The sequence below is a fragment of the Ciconia boyciana genome, chromosome 8, assembly GCF_034638445.1.
Source record: "Ciconia boyciana chromosome 8, ASM3463844v1, whole genome shotgun sequence".
Classification (NCBI taxonomy): Eukaryota; Metazoa; Chordata; class Aves; order Ciconiiformes; family Ciconiidae; genus Ciconia; species Ciconia boyciana.
In genome coordinates, this window is record NC_132941.1 from 28,866,509 (window position 1) to 28,888,411 (window position 21,903).

The following is a 21,903-nucleotide window of genomic DNA, read 5'->3' on the forward strand; positions in this document are numbered from 1 at the left end:
CCAGAGCTGCTGTGTTTGCTGTCCCACATTGCCAGCTGGCCCCAGGCAAGTGGTCTGGTTTGGTAAGCACTCTGCCACGGCCTCTGCGTTGCAGAGAAGAGCACTCTCTGTGGCTGTTTAAAGGACAGCCACGAGCTCCAGGCTTTGAGGGGATAAAACACTTCTAAAATATTTTCATACTGGGATACTGACCCTGCTATTGGGGATCCCTCTCCCCTGCCGGTTCAGGTGTTGGTCCCTGCACTGTCACACACTACATTGAGCAGCGATCATGCTGGGGTGCAGGTTTTGCCCATTCTGCCTGCAGGGATGGTTGTTCTTGCTGCCTGTCCTGCCTGCTCCCCACAAGCCCCCAGTCAGCTGTGCAGCCTCCTCGGAAATGTCAAATTTTCTCTTTTGGAATAAAATGAAGCCTGTTGCATCCCCGGTAGCACTGAATCTATCTCACGGCCTCTGCTGCGAAAGCCGAGATCACTGCCTGGCATGTCTTAATTGCAGAGCGCTGTTCCCCTGAGAGCAGCCTTATCTCTCGCTGGTGCTGCTCTTGTGCGACCGTCTCCTCCCTTCAGCCCTCTCCATGCACAGCTGCTTAAAAAGGCAGGCAACTTTAAAAGGAGAAGGAGTCCTGGCTGACGGAACTCCCCACGGGGTTTTATCCTCCCGTCCCACGCTCCCCTCTGACACCCCTACGTGCAGGATAGCTCCGGGCTCGGCCCCGGCGGGTGCCCACAGGGATTTTCCTTCCAGCGGTAGGTCGCGTTTTCCCTTCTTCCAGGGCCGGGACCTCCCGGGAGGGGTTTTCCCGTGGTCAGCGGTGTCCGTTCTTCCCCGCGCCGGGCCCGGACCCCCCTCGCAGCCCCCACCGGCAGCCAGAAGAAGGGGAAGGGAGTCTGCCGCCAGCAGGGCCGCTCCCCTGCGCGGTGGGAGCGGGACGGGGCGGCCTCCCCCGGTCCTCCCGGGGCGCTGGGGGGTCCGCGGCCCCCGGCCCCGCCCCACCCCCCGGCCCCGCCTCGCTGCCGCGCCAGGGCGGGCGGGGCGCCCGTGACGCCATCAGGCCGCGCGCGGCCCCGCCCCCCGCCCGCCCGCCCGGCCGCCGCCGCCGCCATGGAGTCGAACAGGGACGAGGCGGAGCGGTGCATCGGCATCGCGCTGGCCGCCGCCAAAGCCAACCAGCCCGACAAGGCCCGCCGGTTCCTGGAGAAGGCGCAGCGCTTGTACCCCTCGCCGCGGGTCCGCGGTGAGCGCCGGGGCCGGGGGGCGGGAGGGGGGGCGCTGGGGAGCGGGGCCTGCGCCGCCGCGCCTGACCTCTCACCCGCAACGCGCATGCGCTATGCGCCCTGCGGGGGGGGGGCCGCGCCGCGCGGGGCACGCCGGGCAGGCGAGTCCGCGACGGGGGGGAGGCGGGGGGCGCGCGGCCACTCCCAGCGGGCTTTGCGGCGACCTGGCCCCGCCCCCACGGGGGTCTCTGCGGGGGCCGGGTGTCTGCCGTCGGTGTCCCCCACCGCCGGGGAGGCGGGGCTGCCCCGGGGGGTCGCGGTGCCTCCCGGGCGTGCTGTGTGCCGGCTGTAACCTGCGACCGTGGCGTGTGTCCCCCCGGCGCCGTGCCTCGTCAACTCGCGGCCCTCAGTCGTTACCGAGGGCGGGCGCGGGGATGTGCGGAGAGGGCTTGTGTCCAGGGAGGAGGGCGGGAGGAGCTGAGCCAGGAGCTGAGCGCGGTGGTCTTCGCGCCTCCCTGAACTCTCGCTGCTTTTGTACCCCTCGCCCGCGGGCGGCCTGTGGGGCCGCGGTCTCGGCTGCTCGTGGGAGCATCGCTGCGAGGATGTCGCTGTGGGGAGAGAAGGGGCTTGGCAAGGCGGAAAAGAAGTTCTTGGTGGGGCTGCAGAAAGCCTCCCTCCTCTCCTCTTCCTCTCCTGTTCTCTCCTGTCTTGGCGTTTGGGCTGTCCTGCTGCTCCGGCCCTCCCGCAGAGGTGCACCCACGCTGGCCCTGGGCATAGCTGCAGAATCCCTTCCTCGAGCACCTCAGCCCGGGGAGCGGTGGGCAGCGGTTTCACGCGCTTTGCAGGCAGGCAGACTTTGTTTGAGCTTATGTGCCCTAGCACGCTCGCTTTCCCTGGCTCTTCCGCTCAGCAAGTGCTGCTTCTCGTTTCGTACACCCCCATCGATTACCACAGCACAGCTACTGCAGTTCATTTCAGTGTGCATGAAAAATAGTCTTCCTTCTTGAAGATCTTCTGCCAGTTTTATGGGTTTTGAGGAACAATCTCATTTCCTGGAAGCTTTATGGCGTACGTAATTCATGTGTTACTAAAGCAACTGGGAAGTGGTTAGTAGAAGCAGCCAAAGACAATTATTTCTCCGTGTGTTCTTACGTTGCAGAAGTTTTTGTAAAGGGCTGTAGATGTATTTTTTTTTTCCTTTTTTACTTTGGCAGACCTTATCTGAGTTTTGATTCTTCATCTGTGTTTTGCAGCTTGTCTGTCCTGCGGAGAGCCCAAGGCCTCCTGTAATCCTCTTTTGGGTTGCACGAGGCCTCTTCCCGTTGCCTCAAACACAGTGTGTCAGCCTGTCGTATATGTGGTGTGGTTTTCCTTCCCATTCAGAGTTTATACTTTTGCGAAATTACTGAGTAGGAAAAGTGACTTTTGGAGGAAAAAGCGTGGCATAGCACAGAGAAAGGCCCACCCTGACAAGGATTGCTCTTCCTGAGGAGCTCTGCTAGGGCGTGCACCAGAAAAGCAGATCTGGATGACAGCAAGCATCAGTTTGCAATGTAAAGCAGTCATGTTTTGCTCTAATCCTATGGCCTGGGACAGCCAGAATAAAAGGTGGGATTTCTACTGTTAGAGAACTGGAGCATAGGGGAGGAAAGCAGAGGAAAGGGGGGCAGCGGGGGGCAGCAGAGCAGGTTAATGTTAAATACAGTGTGCTAATTTGTGGCCAGACCCAACCAAGCTGCTGGTACAAGTTTCATGTCTGAGCTGCCGTCCCAGGACCCTTCGCTTGATGTCCTGCTGGTTGCTCACCAGTGCACTGGGTCTGTAGTTGGGAAACATTGCCAAAGATCCCGCGGTTACACAGTGGTCACTGAGTCTTTACGTAGTTCATGTGCCCCTGGAAAATCTCTTCTCTTTCTCATGAGTTACGTTGGGTTTGGCAACAATCAGCGACGTGGACCTTGCGCAGCTGGCGCTTCAAACTCTGACCCTGGCTGGGTCCTATGGTTGTTGTCACAGGATCAGCAAAGAGTTTTGCAAGGGGATTTCAGCAAAAATCTTCTCCTGCGTAAACGCAGCCAGGCACGCTGGTATAGACAAAGTCCCACTGGCCACCTTTAAGTGGGAGCTTTGGAAAAATTAGCAGAAGTTGAAAAAATGTTGGCTAATAAGTGGGGAAAAGTGATCCATAGCACATGCTTGGTGGGGAGCTGAGTTGGCAGAACTGAAAACTAATTCAGCAGTCTCTGCTTCAGTAGTTTATGAATTTATGCTGTGCTGTGACTGCACGGAGGACCAGTGTGGCTTTGGGGTGCAGAAGCAATAGGACTGGGGCTGTAGAGCAAAACAGGACTGAGCTGTGGCCATACGTGCACTTCTGTGGTTGGTTTTGGGAATCGCACTACCAAAAATCTCTTGGCAAGCTGTAGGGAACTGAGCCCAAAGCAGCAAGAGTGGAGTGGGTGGAGGGACAGCCTCACGAGACAAGGTTTAAAAGCACCTGGTGGTTTGCTCCAGGTTTGGAAGGAACAAAAGCAAAGGCTATAGTTTTGTGAACACTCTAGTGGTGTAAATATGGGTGAGGGAAGGATTTATTTTTCTGAAAGCCGAAATCTGTGAAGCCCCCAAGCTCAAAAGCTCATCATCCAGTGAGTTACTGCTCGTTAGCCTGCTGTCATTTTTATCCTTCGTCCTGTAACAATTGCCTGTATTGGCTATTGGATTACGGAGCGGTTTTTTCTTGCCCCTACAAGCTCTGCGGGGCAGATAGGATATCTTGGCTCATCTCTTGGCCTGCAAGCGTTGTTTGCGCTTGCATAAAGAACGTGATACCCCCATAGTGCAAGGTCTGTAATGTGCAATCTGCAGGAGGAGATGAAACGTCCTCAGTTCTAGGCTCTGGATCAAGGACTGCAAGCTTGTCGAGTTACCGATGCCTTTGTAAATAACGTTGTCTGGTTTTAATTGTATTACATATGCCTATTCTCTTTAATGGGGATGCAGTATATAAACTTCAGAAACTACAGGCATGAAGAGATCCGTCTGATATTTGGTTGAAAAAAGACAAAAATAGTTTAAAAAGATGGCACTATCCAGCTGCCAGGGAAATGCATGATGGAAAGATACTTCTGTGCTTGGAGGAGTCTCACTGGGTTTCACAGTGTTGTCATCTGTGTGGTTAGGCCAGGCCTGAATGTTTGTCCCCTCTTGGCTGAAAAGGACAGAGGACAGTGTCTGAGCCTTGCAAGGAGGAGGTGATAGTCTGCAGCAGTTTACCCAATATGCACGTGCACTCCACTTAAGGGAACCTGAATTTATGCAATTCATATTCGGTAATTGAGAGAGAAGATGGTTTTCACAGCTTCTCCAACACGCATCAAATACGTAGGTAAGACAGCACAAGAGAACAAAGCATCCTTCTGACTCGTGTTACGGGTCCTATCGTGCTGCCAGCAATCAGTGCTGCAGTTCTCTGTCCCTGAAAGAGGAGTGTCGCCGTGTGACTGGCATCCCACGGTATTATTTTCTAATCTCTTTAAAGATACGGCATTGCCACATAATTTACCCAGCACAGTAGACTCTCAAAGGCAGGAGATAAAGAAGAATAATATGATTTATAATATGCTAGAGAACAAACATGGAAATGCTTTGCTATTAAGGAGAGACGTGGGAAAAAAAGGAGAGGACAGGGATGCCGCTTTGGTGATCCGCTGTGGCTCCTGGACTGTCCGGCTGGTTGGCCTGGGATTTTGGTGGAGGTTGTGTGCGTTGGGAGAAGCAGGCAATATCTACAGCAGTAGCCCTCACATCTGGGCAAGAAGCAGCAGGAGCTCAAGGGTTGGGTGAAAAGGTGAGGGTCTTTCTGATGAAGGGTGGGGGGTCTTAGAGCGGAGGCAGAGATGAAGAGGGGTCTCGTTATAGGAGAGTGGGAGAGCTTGGTGGTCTCAACTTTTTTTTTTTCTTTTCATCTTTTTCTCATTTTAGTTCTGCTTGAATCACTCAACAAGAACGAGCAATCAGCCAATGGCCAGTCCCAATCCAGGGAGTCCACAAATCCCCAGTTCAAGAAAATGAGTGGAGATTTCCCGTCGGCCAACGGAGAGGCTGGTGGGGAGGCCCCCAAGGGCTACACTCAGGACCAGGTGGATGCAGTGAAGAGGTGTGTGCACAGCTCTCCATGGCTTCAGCTCACAGTTTGAGTTTATCATGCGATGCCAGTCTGTTTTTCCAATGTTTTAAAGATGTAATGATGGAACATGAAGGAGGAAGGCAGAAAGAGTAGGTACAGTTGGAAAATAACTCATGTTCTGTGCCATGTAAGGAGATCTGGTCAGCTTTGAGCCATATTGAGTGGCTTTTAATTCACTAGATGTTTAAAAAGATATCTAAGAGGATTTATAGCTTCAGCAGCCCTGGGAGGCAGCTGGGTTGGGTCTACAAGGGATGAGATTTTTTTCCCCAAAGGCATGTACGAGGGCTAGAACTGTAGGCACATAGGCCTTCCTCCAGGCTGAGGTCCAAAGAGGCATTTTGTATGCATTCATCTCATGTACTTCACATTAATGTTTGCTTTAGTGTTACTCAATAATACTGTGAAAAATCCCATGTGGTCCTGAGATCGTGTAGGTGGAAGTCATGGCTCATAGCTTGCAGTAGGCAGCCCTCCTGCTCAAAGCTTTGCTCTAGTAGCAAGTGGCAGGGCACATCCTTCTTCCTCTCTCTTGATGATATTCTGCTCATCATCCTCTCTCCCTTAGAGCCCAATAAAGTAGAAATCCACCGCAGGATGCTTCATTCTGTTAGCATGATACACTTCTAAAGCTTCTGCTGGAAAGTCCCAGGACATGTTTATCCAGTCACCTGTTTTCCCAACCCTGTTTCAAGCTGTTCTTATTCCTTTCTACCATTTGCAAATACTGGAAGTTGAAGGACTGAACTGCAGGCACAGTCACTTGGTAAAACTTTGTTTAAGGTTATGGTCATGGTCTGAATTGTGCAAGAACTCTGGCTAATGGACTTATGGGGATGCTTGCTACGTCACCCATTTCTCCAAAAACCCATCCTGCTGTATTCTGTCTCATCGAAGTCATGTGAGAAGGAGGAACCATTGCTGGGCTGCGAGTGTACCCAGAACGAGCTGGACTGCTCACACAGGCCTGGGCAGCTCCCTCCTTCTTCCTCTAGAATTCAGCTGATGTTATTTTTAGGTCTGTGAATTAACTGAGTCTGAGGAGAGGGAGGAAAAAAGCCAATAGCCCAGCTATCCTTCAGATCTTGGCCTTCCATTTGTAGTCCCTCCCAAATAGCCTCCAAAATATGAGCATGATGAATCTGAAGTTTATTTGCCAATCACATTCTTCAGCGGTGGATATCATTGCCTGAGGGAGAAGCCCTTCTACCTCTACTGGCCTGACTTGTTCTGTGAGAGTGTTTGTGTGCTAGTGATGCAGGCACAGCGGGAATGAGTCTGTGAAAAAAATTGGGTCACCCTCTGAGGAATTAGAGCTGAGTAAACCAGAGTTCAGTGAACAACATCGATCGAAACTGTGATGCGTGAGGTGTTGCTGAGTTGACATATTCAATGCAAAGTGGTTTTCACAGCTGAAACTAACTGTCCGTGTTTTCTTCCCTCTCTACTGGCAGGGTAAAGCAATGCAAAGATTACTATGAAATTCTGGGAGTAAACAGAGAAGCTTCTGATGAGGACCTGAAAAAGGCTTACCGGAAACTTGCACTGAAATTTCACCCAGATAAGAACCACGCACCAGGGGCTACAGAGGCATTTAAAGGTAAAGAACATTTCCAACTTTGTGATTTGCCCTCAACTATCAGCAATGGTGCTGAGTTGGGCTAGCAAGGACTCTTAAAAACAACCTCACGAGTCAGGTGGAGTGAAATAAAGCTCTTAGTAAAGTTGTATCTCTTCTTCTGAGCTGGTTGTATTATGAACAAAGTATTAAGCTTAAAATAATAAACACAGGTTCGCATGAACAGGCTTCACCTCTGCTGGTCGGACAAGGAGAAGCCTTCCTTCCCTTCCTCTTAGCAGCCCTTCCTGTGTGTTGCTCTAGCCTCCTGCCACGCTGCTCAGGAGGAAATTCCATTGGGATGTTAACCATCGTTTTTTTTAGAGAGATGCAGGAGCATTCACCTAGCAGGGAGAAGCTCCAAGTCCTGCAGCCGTCCAGCACGGGGCAGGTGCTGGGGTGCACCCCTGTCTACTGACAAATCCATTAGAAACCCAGTAAGTTGTGCAGTACCAGAGGCAGCCCTTGGGTTCACGAATCCCTCACAGGAAACATTGCTGGGCAGGCCCAGTGGCAGGAAACTCAGTCTTCTTCAGAACTGGTATTTAGACTCTTCCACTCATTCAGCATTTTGGGCAACCAGTAAGCCTTCAGGTTTCTAAGCAAGCACTCAGTACCTGACAGTTGCGAAAAGCTGTGGATGGAATTGGTGGATAGAAACCCCAGGTGAAAATTCCTAGGGTGAAACTGCCCCAGCCATACAGCTGAACCCAGCCAGAAGTCAAAAAAGGTCACCAGGAGCTTCAGTTCTGCTGTAAAGAGCCTGATTCTCAGGACCTCTCTCCAAATGCAGCAGGGATGTTGCCCAGGTAATAAGATACCTTAAAACTGGAGTAATTTTCCAAGAGAAATGCTATTGCTTGGAACATATAACCCCATTTTCCTTTGCAAGCTGTGGAAGTTTGATTATTATTGTTGAGCTAAACGGAGAACTTCTTGATGCCAGTTGTACAGCACTGATTTTGCAGTGTTAAGCCATTTAAATACTGTGGTCTGATTCTAGCCATCTTGGGAGTGAAATACGTGAGACTTCTGAGGGAACAAGGCTAGCCTGACATGAGTGTATTGTTACAGTATTCGGGTAAGCTTCTAGTAGACATGAATTCAGCAGTAAAAGTCTTATGTAAGGTTTGTTCAAGTCTTTTAAGACTTAAATCCATAACTGATAAGTGTGTTGCTGTTAGCAAATAACGAGCTGACTCCCAGCTACTTGGGAGAGCCTGTTTTAGTATGGGGCCCAGATTAAAGAGTGAGCATCTGCAGACATCTATCTACGCCGCATGTGCAGTAAGCCGCTGTTTGATAGTTTATCCTTCAGTCCTTGCTAAGTGGCGAAAGGCAGGTTTCTTCACCTGTAATCTTAAATAATGATGTTTGCTGAAGGCTTTGACAAGAGTTACATGCCAGAAGTCGTGCGTTAAGCAAGGTGCCCTTTATCCTCCACTGCAGAGCTGTCTGCTCTTAGGTTATCTCTCCTCCAAGCCTTGCCTCGTTGGCTCGCCCGTCCTTCAGCCCCCGAGCTGAGCTCCTAGTTTGCAGGGCTCGCTGAAGTCCAGCTGTTTGGTTCCAGAGGGTGAAGGGGGAAATGTGCACTGCTATGAGGATTTTGGTTAATTTTTTCTTACCTTGATGTATTAGCTGAAGTCTTGGCATTCATCTTCCCAGTGACAGCTGATAAAGCGTTACGTCTTGTCCTGAGACCTTGTTTCAGTCCATAGTTGCAGCTGGCTGCAGTCTGTCTTGTAGCAGATTTGCATCACTACCTTTGGCTGATGTTGGAAAAAGTGTTGAACCTGGCTACTTTGAGCTAGAATCCTGGTGTGGAATGAGGTGTTTCTTGGGCTTTGTTAGCAGAAAGTTAGACAATGAACAGAACCCTGAACTGCTCCATTTTTGTTGCTTAACCGCACAGTTTGAAAGAAAAAGATAATATGCTGAGAGTCAGTCCTTGTTGTCCGGCTTCCTTGCCTGGTTGTAGAAATGTTTGCTCCTTGTGCACTAATTATAACCAAGAAGGAGAACAAGTGTATTGACATTACATCCTCCATGCTCCAAATTTCTAGTCCAAGAAGAAACTGTACACCTCGATCTGACTACCAGGAAAATGTTGAATCTTGGAGTTAATCTCCAAAAGGCATGTATCTCCCTTTTCTATCACTTCTGCCCCTGCCTCTTATATACCAGGCAACTACTGCCATGAACATTTTTGCCTCCTTGCAACACAGGGAGGAGAGAGGATAGGCTCTGCAGTCACGTAGGGAGGCCCTTGGGTAGGTTGGTACAGAGGGGAAGTGGTAAGCTGGAACACATTGAGAGAGAAGTACAGAAATAGGAGGGTGGCACGCAGACGTTCCAGTAGAAAGGCTCAAACGTGCTGAGGTTGGAAGGAGAGTGACGTGGGGAACTGGCAGGGGTTTAGTTCCAGTACATTTCCACCATCACAGGCACTGGTTAACAGTCCTTGAGATTATGCACCTTACTTCTGGATGTGGAAATTTTGAAATTCATAGCTGATAGACATGAATTCTAGCCAATGTTTCCTTACTAGCTTTTATGGGAGGTTTTAAAGTCTCTTTCAGTGATCTAGCCCATATTTACATTCTTTGCAGTTCTGGTTTTAGGCTATAGCATTGAATGCCCTTAATGCCACTTTTGAATAAAATTTGTCAACTAAAACTGTATTTTCCTATACAGTTGCTTATGGCTGAAGGATTTGGGCATTAGTTGTTGTAAAGAAATAACAAGTTGAATTAAGTGAAACGTGTAGCTGCTCTACTACCAGTATTTCCTTCACAATTCATAGTTTCATTCATCTGAGAGGGTTTCTCTAGGGACATATACCAAATTCATACCAGTCATATCATAACTTCTTCATTTGAATTAATTAAGGCCTTTTTCATTGAGTCCCTTGGTGTGGTTTCCTTCTGTCTGTGTTTGCCAGAGAAGCATGCCAGGTACTAGTGCTGCGCCGCTGAAGTAGCCTGTTGAAAAGACGTGGGTAGTTGAGATTCTCATTTGTGTAATGAGAAAGGCGAGTCCTGGCAGTTTGCAGGGCTAAATGTATTATCTGTAGAAGAAAGCAGCTAATTGCTTCCTTATTGTCAATATTTCAGCCATTGGTAATGCATACGCGGTATTGAGCAACCCAGAGAAGAGGAAGCAATATGACCAGTTTGGAGATGAGAAACTCAACCCTGCTCGGCACGGACACAGTCACTCGGACTTCCACCGCGGGTTTGAGGCAGACATTTCCCCCGAGGACCTCTTCAACATGTTTTTTGGTGGTGGTTTTCCTTCTAGTAAGCATGTTAAACCTTAATCTCTTGAATGGGACCCGATCCTTTTGACAGAGCAACAATGCAGTAGTGATTTATTTGGCCGTGCAAGGATTGCTGAGTTTGATGAGAGAGAGTTCTCCTTCACACATCCCCTAAACACCTAGAGTTTTCTAAATTGGTCAGATGGGTACTTGGAGAACTCATCATCCATCAGGTAATACCATCAGAGCTGGAGTTCTTCCCAACTTCAGGTATTTGGTTGCATGCTGGCAACATTAGCTGTTATTAGGTTGGGTTGAATGTTAGAACAAAAATTACTTGTTTTAAGGCTAGTTGTAAAAATAATCCTATTTTGAAGAAAGCTTTTCTGCCTGGTGGTTTTAGAAGTTAAGTCTTCTCATCAGAACAAACTCTGGTAATGCCTGGGCCTTGTTCTTGATCTGTATCTTCTCTGCCACACAGCTGAAGCAGTTTCTCTGAGATCAGTGTCCACTTCCTTCTTTCTACTGTGTCCCATAAAAAAGAGGAAAGTGTTATTTCTAGAGCATAATTTAAACCTCCTGAATTGAAAATAAATCTGTATCCTGTCTATCCACAGTGCTCATCGTGGTTTGGGTAGCAGGAAAGAACCAAGTGACTGTTCCTTCACTTGATTGGTTCTGATCAAAAAGACACAGATTTAATATAAGGATAAGGGTATTTTAGAAGACTCCATTGTATTTGCTCTAGTCATATTTGACTGGCAATGGAGGCAGTGGTCATTTGACCTCTGTGGACCAACTTGGAAAAATAAATATTTTTGTTTCAATTGAGAAGATTTACTCTGGTAGCTCTTTCCTATCTGGTATGCAAGAATTAACACACTAACATCAAGTACTTGCAGAGGCATCTTGAAGCCTTTTTGCAGCATTCACGCTCTGCCTGTCAGAGAGGTAAAGCTACTCCAGTAAAAACAGCACGTTGCTATTTTAGCTCAGTCTTTTTTTCCTTTCCTCGCTGTCCCAAGAGAATTCAGGACCGCTTTCTCAGCTGGTCTCCCTTTTCCGCTGTTGTTTTGACATTTAAAACAAGACATGGAAGAGCTCTGTTTTTAGGGTCGAAAAACTACCAAAATTACTTATTTTTGTAATTGGTTTTAATCTAAAGTAAATTAAATTAGGAGCAAGGAGGCCTGTACAAGATGTTCTCTCTACATAGCTGACCCTGCTTTGAGCAGGAGGTTGGACCTCCTGAGATCACTTCCAACCTGAATTTTCATATGATGCTACAAAATCCTATAGATGGATCTCTGTGCCCACCACTAGTTTGCCTTCAGACATAACTGCTCAGTACACCTTAGGAATACTCCTTTTTCAGCTGTGGCTTATATAGCTCATTTTGTAAATGTTGGGTTCAGGTGATGAATGCAATTTTTTTGTATGAATTCTGCTATCCGTCTCCTGTGGAGTCCCATACCCATTTTGCCCCATCTCTGTCAAGACAGCATGATAGAGTGGCTTGAGTCAGGGGCTTCGGCCATGTGGCCTGCCAACCAAAACCATGGACATGCACCTTGTGCACTGGGACATATGCAGGGACCTTGGGAACAGCCCAAGTGTGCCAAATCACCATTTCACTGAGACATCCCGGCTCCAGCCTGGAAGCAGCCCAGCCGGGCAGATGTGCTGTCCTTCTTCCAGCTCTGAACTGGCTGGCATGCTGCTGGCTACATGAAGTAGGCTGAACTGAGAGTGGTGGTAACGGCAGACCTGATCTGAGTGTGAGCACAACATGGATTCCTTTACAATCTCTATGTCCTTATATCTTTGCTGAGTGCGGCCCGAACCAAAGAAACAGATCAAGCCCATTCTGACAGTGTTCAAAGTTAAAATTCCTGAATTTGCTGTTGTCAGCACCCAGTCTACTTTTTCCTACTGTGTTTTTATTGGTGAGGCTGATGTGGAACATGGCTACCTTTTGTGGTTCCTTCCTGGCCAGCCAGCACTGTCTTTCTTACCCTGACTTTTGTGTAACAGTTTTCTTTTGCCTATAGGTAATGTTCACGTATACAGCAATGGCAGGATGCGATATACCTACCATCAGAGGCAGGACAGACGAGAACATCAGGGTGATGTAAGTGGAGACAGGCGGGGGGGCTGGAGGTCTAAAGGTTTTTCCAATACATGAATTGCGATCTAGTTGGTGTGGCTGTCTTGTGAAACAGTCCTGCTCATTTCCACCCCCCTGAACGGAAAGCTGGAGTAATGGGAAGTGAACTGCCTTCAGAATTAAACACCAAGTTGCAGTTTAATTTACTGGTGGTTGTTCTCCCGGGACTCTGATAGCTGTCGTCCAGTGGGGAAAACGCTGGTGTGTCTTGAAACAGTGCCGCCTTGAAATAAGATCGCACCAGTAAAGTGTACCTGTCTACCACAGAATAAGCATTTCCTTTCTGATTTAATTCTGTAATTTCAAAAGGTAAATCCACTTTTCAGATCATATGGATACTCATGGCTCCTCCCAACATAAACTCATTCTCCCTTTTATTCCAGTATTGAAGATGGGGTGTTTCTAATCTGTGATGCTTAATTAACCAAGGAAGACACTTAATTAACCAAGGAAGACACAAGGAAGACAGTAGCATGAGCTATTTTTATGTTTTCCCATCACAGAAAATCTAAGTATATCTCCAGCACTCCAAGCCCTCTGGTCTAGAGAAGTGGGAATGAGGGACTTACTATTTAAGAGTCCAGGGCTATGTATTGAAGATTACTGTTTTCTGGGGATAGCCAATTATATTTTTTAAAAACAAACAAACAAGAACTTCCTGAATATTTTTTCTCAGGCTTAAAGGGGAAAGTGTGCTGTGCTGGAACTGGAGGGAGCTCAGGAGATGAGGTAGAGGGGGAATTACTTTCATCTGACACTGAAGAGGGGAGAAGGCTTTGCATAAAACCAGTTCTGCTCACTAGCACAAGCAGGACAGAAACCACATATGCTCTAGAAAAACAAAATATGGGCATGAGGCTTTTGAAATTCACTCACAAGGTTCCCCCTGCCAGTCCCCTCTGCCCTTTGTCACATCCAGAGAAGGGGCAGTGGGTTTGGACCTTCAGAGTCACACTGCCCTTTCTGGAGGGGAACTGTGGGCTGCTGGGTTCCCCTCAGTTATTTTGGGGTGCCTCCTAAGCCAAATGCCTGCAAAAAGCAGGAGAATCAAGATTGTGTTAGGGCTGGGAGGGAGGGAGAGCAATGCTATGGGATCCTTGCATACAAGTGTATGGGTGGTGCTCCAGTGTGTGTTTCTGTTCCTTCAGGGTGGCCTTGGGTTGTTTGTCCAGCTGATGCCTATCCTCATCCTGATCATTGTGTCTGCTCTCAGCCAGATGATGGTCTCCAGCCCACCCTACAGTTTGAGCCAGAGGCCGTTAGTACCCGTTACTCTAAAACTTATCCAGCTGGGGAGGGGGCTGGGTTCTGGAGGGCAGGGTGGTGTGACGGGGTAGGGATTTAGGCTCTCTGTTTTTCCTGCCTTTTTGAGGTTTTTTTGCTTTGTCTCATCACACCGTTGCCCTTGCTGCCAGATGTCTCACACATCAGTGAAGGCCACCTGGTTCTCAAACAGGTCTTGAGATGGAAGGTGTGGGGAAGGTTGGAGGGTGCTCGCTTGCCTAAGGGAGGATGTTCTTTGACAGGGACCTTCTACAGCCCATACCCGCAGCTGGGTGTGTCTGTCCTAGAAAGGGACAGATGAAATGACTTTGAGAGACTGTAGCTCAGCACCGAGATCCCATATGCAGAATGAATTGAGATGTAGAGTTAAATTGGGGTGTGAAAAACAAAAGCCAGATCTGTTCATTAAAGCCTCAGTTTATGCCTAGTACAAAGCAATGGAGGAAGAGAAGGAATAAAGACACTCCTGTAGAGTAAGAGACACTCCCAGAGAAATCCCATTTTTGAACTCTAATCTTGCTGTGAAATAGCTATGGCCAGACATTTACTATGCAAAAGTGAAGCTGTTTCATTCTGGATCCTGTGGAAATATCCCAATCTGCTCACTTGGCTGACAAATGAAATGAGTCTTTATTCTTACTCACTTTGCAGTGCCAACAAAGAATGGGAAGACAGGCTTGATTTCTGGCTGCTTGCATCATTCTTGACAAAAGCTTAGTGTATTTTCAGTGGAAGTTCCTTATGTGTGTTTAAAGAGGGTAGACTGGATTACAGCCGGTGGGCCCTGTTTAGTTTCACAGGTGACAACATTTGCCATTGATGATGTTAAATACTGTAAAACCCAGCTTAGCTTTCAGGTCCAAGGTAAAGACTATGGCATTAGTGCTTGGAACCGAAAGATGGAGCAGTTTTGAAGAGGGCACAGTTAAGGGTTATTCTGAGAGGCTAAAGGGTATTGAGATGTGATTTCTGCAGTTGATATTAGGACTATAAAATGAAGCATTATATATGTATACCAGTTTGGTTTATACTGGTGAAGAGGCGGTTTATGGGGCGAGAAGACATTCAGTGGAGGACAGCTTTTAAGTGGGCAGGGCTTTGCTTCCAGCCTTGTCAGCTGTCAGAGAAAAGCCATCCCTGAGCCCCAGGTGTTTCTCTGCTGCTTGGTTCCCTATCCCCTGTGCTGTGTCTGTCTCTGTGTGCTCGGGTAGCAGCAAGCAAACCGATTTCCAAGTTAGTATTTGGACAGGAGCAGCAAATGAGCTGATCCAGTCCTCCGTCATCCTTCCTGAGTGACCAAGGCACTTCAAATGAAATTAGCTCAGGAGCAGAAGGCTGCTGTGCCAGCAGGCGGTGCTGCTCGCTCGCTCGCTCGTGCAGGCAGCCAGGCCCTTTTCGCTGCCTGATGTAAAGGGAAATGCTGTGCTTGGCTGTCGTTTGGCAGAAAGCTGGAGCTCACTGTACTGAACTCAGTGAGCAGGAGGCGAGAAGCTTTTGAACCTGGTGAGGTTTTAATGGCACACGGAGGTTTTAATGCCACTTCTTGACAGTGAAGCTGTCACTGAGAAAGGCAGAGTCCTAAACAACCATTTGTCACTCCGTTGCCTTTGTAAATCTCTTCCAAAAACTAGCTTTCTGCCGAAAGACCTGTCTAGTTGTGGGCCTGTCTGTGCCAGCCTGCTCTTCAGTAACACCTCATCAAATTTGCCTGACTTAATTGCATGTCTGACTTCAGGTGGCAGGTTTCTTGCACCAGGTCCTGCCCTTATTTTCATGCTTTACACTCAAGCATGCTGCTGAAGCTCTGTGAGGTTAAATACTCCTCCTTTGAGGGCACACTTTGTATCCTCCGTAGTTCATCTTTATACAGAAGAGGAACATGAACTTTGGGAGAGCTTAGGGCTCTGTCTTGACAAGTAAAATAGTGAGCTGAGCTTCTTCCAGACTGCATCTCTGCCAGCAGGCACTGCTGGAGATGCGTTAGCCTTTGTCTTGAAAAATGCCAAGAGAGCTTTTTGGTCATGTTCAGTCTATCCGGTTACCTACCACTCATCCCTGAGTGCTGGACCTTGATGAAATGTGCAGGAGTCTTTGAATCACTCCTGTAAACCCTGATAACAGACTGAAGGGCGAGCCGGATGAGTTAATGTTTGTATCTGTCTTAAGAATCAGACGTGCTTTTAATGCAGCAGCCAGCTGGTATTTATTATGGGAAATTTTGGGCACATCTCCAGATGGAGCTGTTCCTGATGAATCCAGTGTCTGGGCACAGGTCCTGTGTTACAGCTTGCAAACACGCCCTAGTGAGTATCTCTAGGTTTTCTGGAGCGTTCAGGAAAATAAGTACAGGGCTCTGTCTGAAATGCAAATCCATGGGGGTAGGGTAAGAATAGATTTCCTTCTAGAAAGTGCTTTCTGTACTAGTCAGTGCAGGCTTGAGTGCAGAGCGGGTCTAATTTTGTTCTTGCAGCAACAGTGTTCATTGCAGCATGTGATGTGGTAGAGGAAGCTGACGCTCTTGGGGTTAGCAGATATCTTAACAGAGGGGACTGGGTTTGACCGACAGGCAGCCTTGCTTGAGCAAGGCAGGGTTGCTGGGGAGCTGTGATAGCCAGCCCCTGCTCTGCCCTCACTTCAGCGCTGCCATGCTCCTCTGCGCAGGCGCTCTTCTGCCTTGCTGGCTGCTCTCACCCTGCACTGCACAAGCATCAGCCTCTGAGCTTTGTAACCATCCTTGGGGCTCACCGCCAAAAACAGATGATGGTGTTGTCAGCAAGGAAATTGCAGAAAGATTTAATTAGTGCTGAAAATTCTAATGAACACTTTATTTTAAGTGGGTTTAGGCTTTGGGCAATCTGCCTCAGAGTTATGTCTATATTCAGAGCTCTGCCCACCTAGCTAGAGGCCTGGCAGGTTTTCTCTCCCTGTGTTGGTATTTCATTTCCATCAGAAATGCTTCTCCTTTCCAAACCTTCAAGTCTGTGGATGCATAGGAGTGATGTATGTTTTCAGCGGTTTGGTATCGTGGCATGCTGTGCATTATAAAGAGCTGGGAGCTTTTTGCTCTGCCCTTGAAGCGTGTCCTACGCTGTTCTGACTCTTCTCCCTGAACTAGGTCCGTGGGTCACATACACAGGAGAGTGACAGAGCACTTGAAAGTCGTCTACTACGTATCCGAGAACTTTGCAGATGAATACACAGGCACAAACCTGAAAAATGTTGAAAGGAGCGTGGAGGATGACTATATTGCAAACCTTCGAAATAACTGCTGGAAAGAGAAGCAGCAGAGTGAGTAGTGTGGGGTCAGGAGCAGAATGTCTTGGCTGCTGCATGAGGTCAGCTTCAGAAAGGTCCTTTACTGGGGACTGAGTTATGCTAAAGTTATACTTTAACATGGTGCGCGCACATTTCCTGTGTTATTGGCCTTTTTTTCTATCTGTGACTTCGTGACAAATCCAGTATGTGTGGTTTTTTTGTTTTGGTTTGGTTTTTAATGCTGCTGTAGAACTGGTCAGGCAGGAGTTGTGCCCCAGAGGTTCCCTGCCGTGTCAGTAGGATATCTCTGATTTCCAGTGGAGGGGGAAGGTTGCAGCCATGTCATTTTCAGGAGGCCCCTGATAGTTCTGTGTAATATTTTAGTTGTTCGAGGACCATGTCTGAAAGTCTGCTGCCTGTGGTGTCCTCGATCCCTCATCCCATCCCTGCTCAGAAGGCTGCGGTGGCAGCACTGACATCGCCTTGCGTGCTGTTGAAGGCACTCAGCGTTAGGAGGGACAGCTACCCAGCCAGACAGCGTGAGAGATGATCTGGCCATCTAGCCATGCAGCAGAGTGTGGCGAGGGCAGCAAACTGTTTGCCAAGTCCCAGGGGTGACCTGACTTCTGCCTGCCCGTTCCCAGCAGGTGATGATCACAGCTCTTGGAGCAGTGGCTGGGGTAGGATTTGAGCACCTGGGACGCAGGAGGGGCTGTTAGAGCCCCCAGTGGTGCCAAATGAGGCCGATGCACCGAGCTCTGAGCCTCTTCTTCCCTGTGCTGCTGGGGTAACTTTTGTGTAGGCTGCCTCCTGGGACTAGAGGCAGGTCCTGTCAGGTTCCTAAGGCTTTCCCTGGGATGGGTGAGCTGTCAGCAGATGTTACGCCCATCCTGTCCTAAAGGGCACGGTGCATTTCCTCAGCCTCATCCTGTGCTTCAGCTAGCCTTGAAGAATTCGAGGTGCCTCCTGTTCCCAGCAGAGCCTGTGGTGGGACATGGCCTGGCAGGTGGGTCTTCTTCCACATCGCATTCGTAACGCTGGGCTCTTCCCTTTGCAGAGGAAGGCTTGTTGTACCGGGCACGCTACTTCGGAGACTCAGATCTGTACCAGCGAGCACAGAAGATGGGCACCCCCAGCTGTAGCAGACTGTCAGACGTTCAAGCCTCTCTGCACGGATAGTCACCACCTGCCTGCTCAGCAGAGGTCTAGGTACGAGCTGGTGATGCTTCCCCTGGCAGTGGAGCAGGGCACGATAGTGCTTTTCATACCTAACTTAAATCTGTTTGAGACACAGATCTTCATGAGTCTCCTCTGGATGCACACACATCACGGGAGGAAGCAACCCCTCCGTCAAGTGTACACTTGTTAATTGGGAAATTGATTTTGTTTAGTTTGCATGTCGGCACCCTCAGCTCTCTCCAAGCTTCCTGTTTTCTCTGGCACTGTCGGTGTTGGGTCTCTAGGAACAGAGCAAAAGCCTCGGGTGTGTTGACAACTAAGCTGAGGTCTTGTCAACTGCGCATTCGATACAGCGGCTGTGCACGCCTCAGCTGGTTGGAAGTTTTTTACCAGCCATGGCAGCCAGCTGCCACGTTTTAATGAACCTTTTTTTGGTTGCTTTATTGTCTGTTTTACCGAAAAAGCTGTTATCCCCTGGCACTTGAAGCAATATGATGACGGGGAATGGACTCCTACCAAACAGATGTTCCTTGCCCCCCCGTTGCCTTCCCATGACACTCGGGGAGAACAAAGCAAATGGCCAGAGTTCACAGCAGGTTGTAGAAGTAACTTACTGTGTTAAACTGGAAATCAAAGTAAAAACAGCTGAGGGGGAGTCTGGAAGACGCGGGGGGTGGAGAGCCTGAATTAAGGCGAGCCCAGATAGCACGTGTGAGACTGGGTGTGCTGGGTCACGGGAGAACTGCACGAAAATAATGAAAAAAAAATGGCACGGAGTTTGGAGCCCTTTTTCTGCTTAATTATCTGGGCTGATTTCACCTACCAGATACTGCAAACATACAGGTCCCTCCTACTACAAAATTATTTGAAAACAGGGTTTCTATAGAAAATAAATCGGAGTTGAAGCTCACATCAGTGTTAGTTGTACGGACACCATTTAGGCTTGCAAGGACTTCTTGGGGACGTTGGACATCTAGCTGCTTGATTTGTAGACACAAGTAAGGAGGTTTAGCAGGGGAGTTTTTGTTTGGATTTTATTTTCCTTGGCAAAGGGAGCGCGTCTGAAAGTTTGGCCCTTAAAGCAAATCCTCTGGGTCGCATTCGGCTTTTTTTTTGGATGTATCCTGTTTTTGGAACCATTCTTATCTTGATACGCCCTCTCTCTTGTTTTGATAACTGCACCTCTTCTTTCACGATAGACTAGCATTAATTACCTGCTTTTCTTTAATTCCCTCTCTGTACCCATGGTCAGGCCTGCTATGGATTGAAATAGTGCGACAAGAAGCTGCCGCCTGTAATGTGGGGGGGAGGGGGGAAGGGGGAGGTACGGTGACATGCGATTGTCCGGAGACTAACACAGCTACCGCTTTTGTTCCCAGACTCTTGAAATGCCTGAAGACTTTTGGTGAAGTGCACTGAGCCAAGGTGACAGACACTTGACATTTAAAAGAACCAGACGTTATCTTAAAAATGGAATTGGAGAATTAGCAACGCACAACTGCCCTCTTTCTTCTCTCTGCCTGTCTCCGCCGTTCGACCTACGTCTCAGGCAGCGATTAGGACAGGAAATCAAGCTGCCCGTCTTCCTCCTTCCTTTCCGACACCGCTAGCGTGCGACAGTCTCGTTGCTCCTGGGATCCCACAACCCCGAGAACAGACATGTAGAGTGTAAAATAACACAAACTAACTGCAGAAGCCATGAAGCAGAAGGAGACCCTTCGCGACTGCGCTGGTCACTGCCGACGGAGAGAGAAATTTGCCAATTTGGTGATAAAAGAAAACTTTAGAAAAAAGAGTCGAAAATATAATCTATTTAGAATTAATTTATAGCTGTATATATGTTGTACTTTTAAACTATGCAGGGGTTGGATGATTAAATTATTTTGTTTTCTGCCCGGTTTGGTAAACAGGGAAGCAGGAAGTCTCTTCCTGGGGTGTCTCGCTCTGCAGCGTTTTCCTGCCTGACACACTAAAACAAGAATCACTTTGCAGTTACTGTATTTCGCTTTCTGGAGGACAGTGGCGTTCTGTGGCTTGGGATGTCAATACCTGCCTTTTGGGTTTTAATAAAAGGAATTCCGAATCTGTAGGGGGTAACAAAGAAAGGGGGGAAACTGTCCAGATTTGTGGTGTGGTTTTGCAGCGTTGGCAGAAGCTGCAGCTGGTCAGCTGAGCCCCAGCATTGCACTCGGGGACGGGAAGGATTGTCCTGGATGGTTTTTGCTCATCACTCATTGGGTTTATTTGTGCACGTAACTTCTTTTTTTGCAGAGTCTGCTTTAATTTTGCCTCGTAATCAGCGTGCAGCATTCATTCTGTAAAGAGGGCTTTCCACAAGCCATCTCCCTTTGTTGGGTTTTTTTTGGTGTGTCCTACACTTGGGGTTCCTCGCCCACCAGCACTCCCGTTTGCAACGTGGCCGTGGCCTTGACACTCTAATGTTTCCTAGAGGACACCTGTAAAATACTGCTAATTCATAAGAAACAGAGCTTTCTGTTGCTTCTGTTGAAAGAAGTTTTGTCAGGGGAGATGGGAGGGTGCACCTGATCTCTCCTCGGACCCTGCCTGGGCTCTGCAGTGCGTCTCTCACGCAATCGCCGTTGGGCAGGACCGGCATTAGGGCGGCGGGAGGGCACTCAAGGTTAGGAGCCATCTCTTTGAAGCAAAACCGGCACAAGCGGAGCTACCTCCTGTGGAATAAACTGGATTATTTTTTTTTTTTGGTACTCTGCAGTTCATTTTTGTCTAAAGACATTTCCAGTAAGAACCGTTCCCCAACACCCTCAGGGGAATGAATCAAAAGCATGGTGGCTCCCGGGTGGGGTGGCAGGGGCTAGAAGAGGTGAGGGGTAAGGGGGTTTTATGTCTTTATTGTTAGGAATCCATGTGCTCTGTCTTTGGCTATTTATTTATTTTGCAAAATATCAGCCCTCCCATTAGCTGCAAGCCTTATTCTCCCACAGTCCACAACTTGGACCTGATTTTAAAGGGTTTTTTCCTTTTTTTTTTTTTTTAATGATTCTTCCACCTTTGGAAGGAACTGGGTGGAAGTAATGGCATTTGGAAATAGCTCTCAATAGAGGCACAGGCTAGCTGGCACGAAGAGATCATGGGGAGGGGGTTAAATGAAAATCATGTTTGCAAAAGGTGCTGTCTTGCACAACGGCATTCCTTGCCCAGAGCCTGCCCGCCAAAACCTTTTGATTTTTTTTTTTTCCAAGTAGATACCCATGGATAATAACGAGCAAGAAGGTGTAGATCCTAACGGATGCTCACAGAGGCTGTATCTCTCGATTTAGAATTAATTATACAATTGTACATCTATAAATAAATGTTTATAACATGAAAGGCTCTGGCTGTGTTGGTGTCCTGTGGATCCTTTCCCCAGCCAGCTCTAGTTTTACAGCTCCTTCTTCGCACCACCTTCCTCGCATCCGCACAGGCGCTCGGTAGATGAAATTCAGTGTCTTTGCTGTCCCGGCACGGCCCTGCGGCTGAGAGCTCCAGTGCTGCAGGGGCCTCCCGGGTGTGGGAGAGGGAAGGACGGGGAGAAGATGGAGAGGAGGTGGTGCCTCCTGACGTCCACCCTTGGTGGCAAGGTGACGGCAACAGGACGTCTTTGCGTCAAACTAGTTCCACTGGGATGCTCCCAGCAGGGTGCCTTGTGCCAGGGGGCCGTGCCTTCCTCCCATCCCATTGAAGTGCCGCTGTTAGCCGGGTCCCTTGTGTCCCCTGGCT

General features: G+C 48.6%; 1 protein-coding gene across 3 annotated transcripts; it reads left to right on the forward strand.

Moving 5' to 3' along the window:
- Window positions 1-562: 562 nt before the first annotated feature.
- Window positions 563-21,501, forward strand: DNAJB12 (DnaJ heat shock protein family (Hsp40) member B12). Of its 3 annotated transcripts, none has more exons than XM_072870119.1 (9): window positions 563-749; window positions 5,199-5,373; window positions 6,858-7,003; window positions 10,135-10,320; window positions 12,332-12,411; window positions 13,596-13,705; window positions 16,847-17,019; window positions 18,044-18,195; window positions 19,545-21,501. In XM_072870119.1, the coding sequence occupies exons 1-8, from the start codon at window positions 578-580 to the stop codon at window positions 18,163-18,165; spliced, it is 1,164 nt and encodes a 387-aa protein (XP_072726220.1). In that variant the 5' UTR covers window positions 563-577; the 3' UTR covers window positions 18,166-18,195; window positions 19,545-21,501. The 3 variants fall into 3 exon arrangements, with proteins under 3 accessions (XP_072726220.1, XP_072726222.1, XP_072726223.1); XM_072870121.1 differs by lacking the exon at window positions 563-749 and adding an exon at window positions 1,083-1,237 and having other exon boundaries at window positions 19,545-21,500; XM_072870122.1 differs by lacking the exon at window positions 563-749 and adding an exon at window positions 1,453-4,602.
- Window positions 21,502-21,903: the final 402 nt, after the last annotated feature.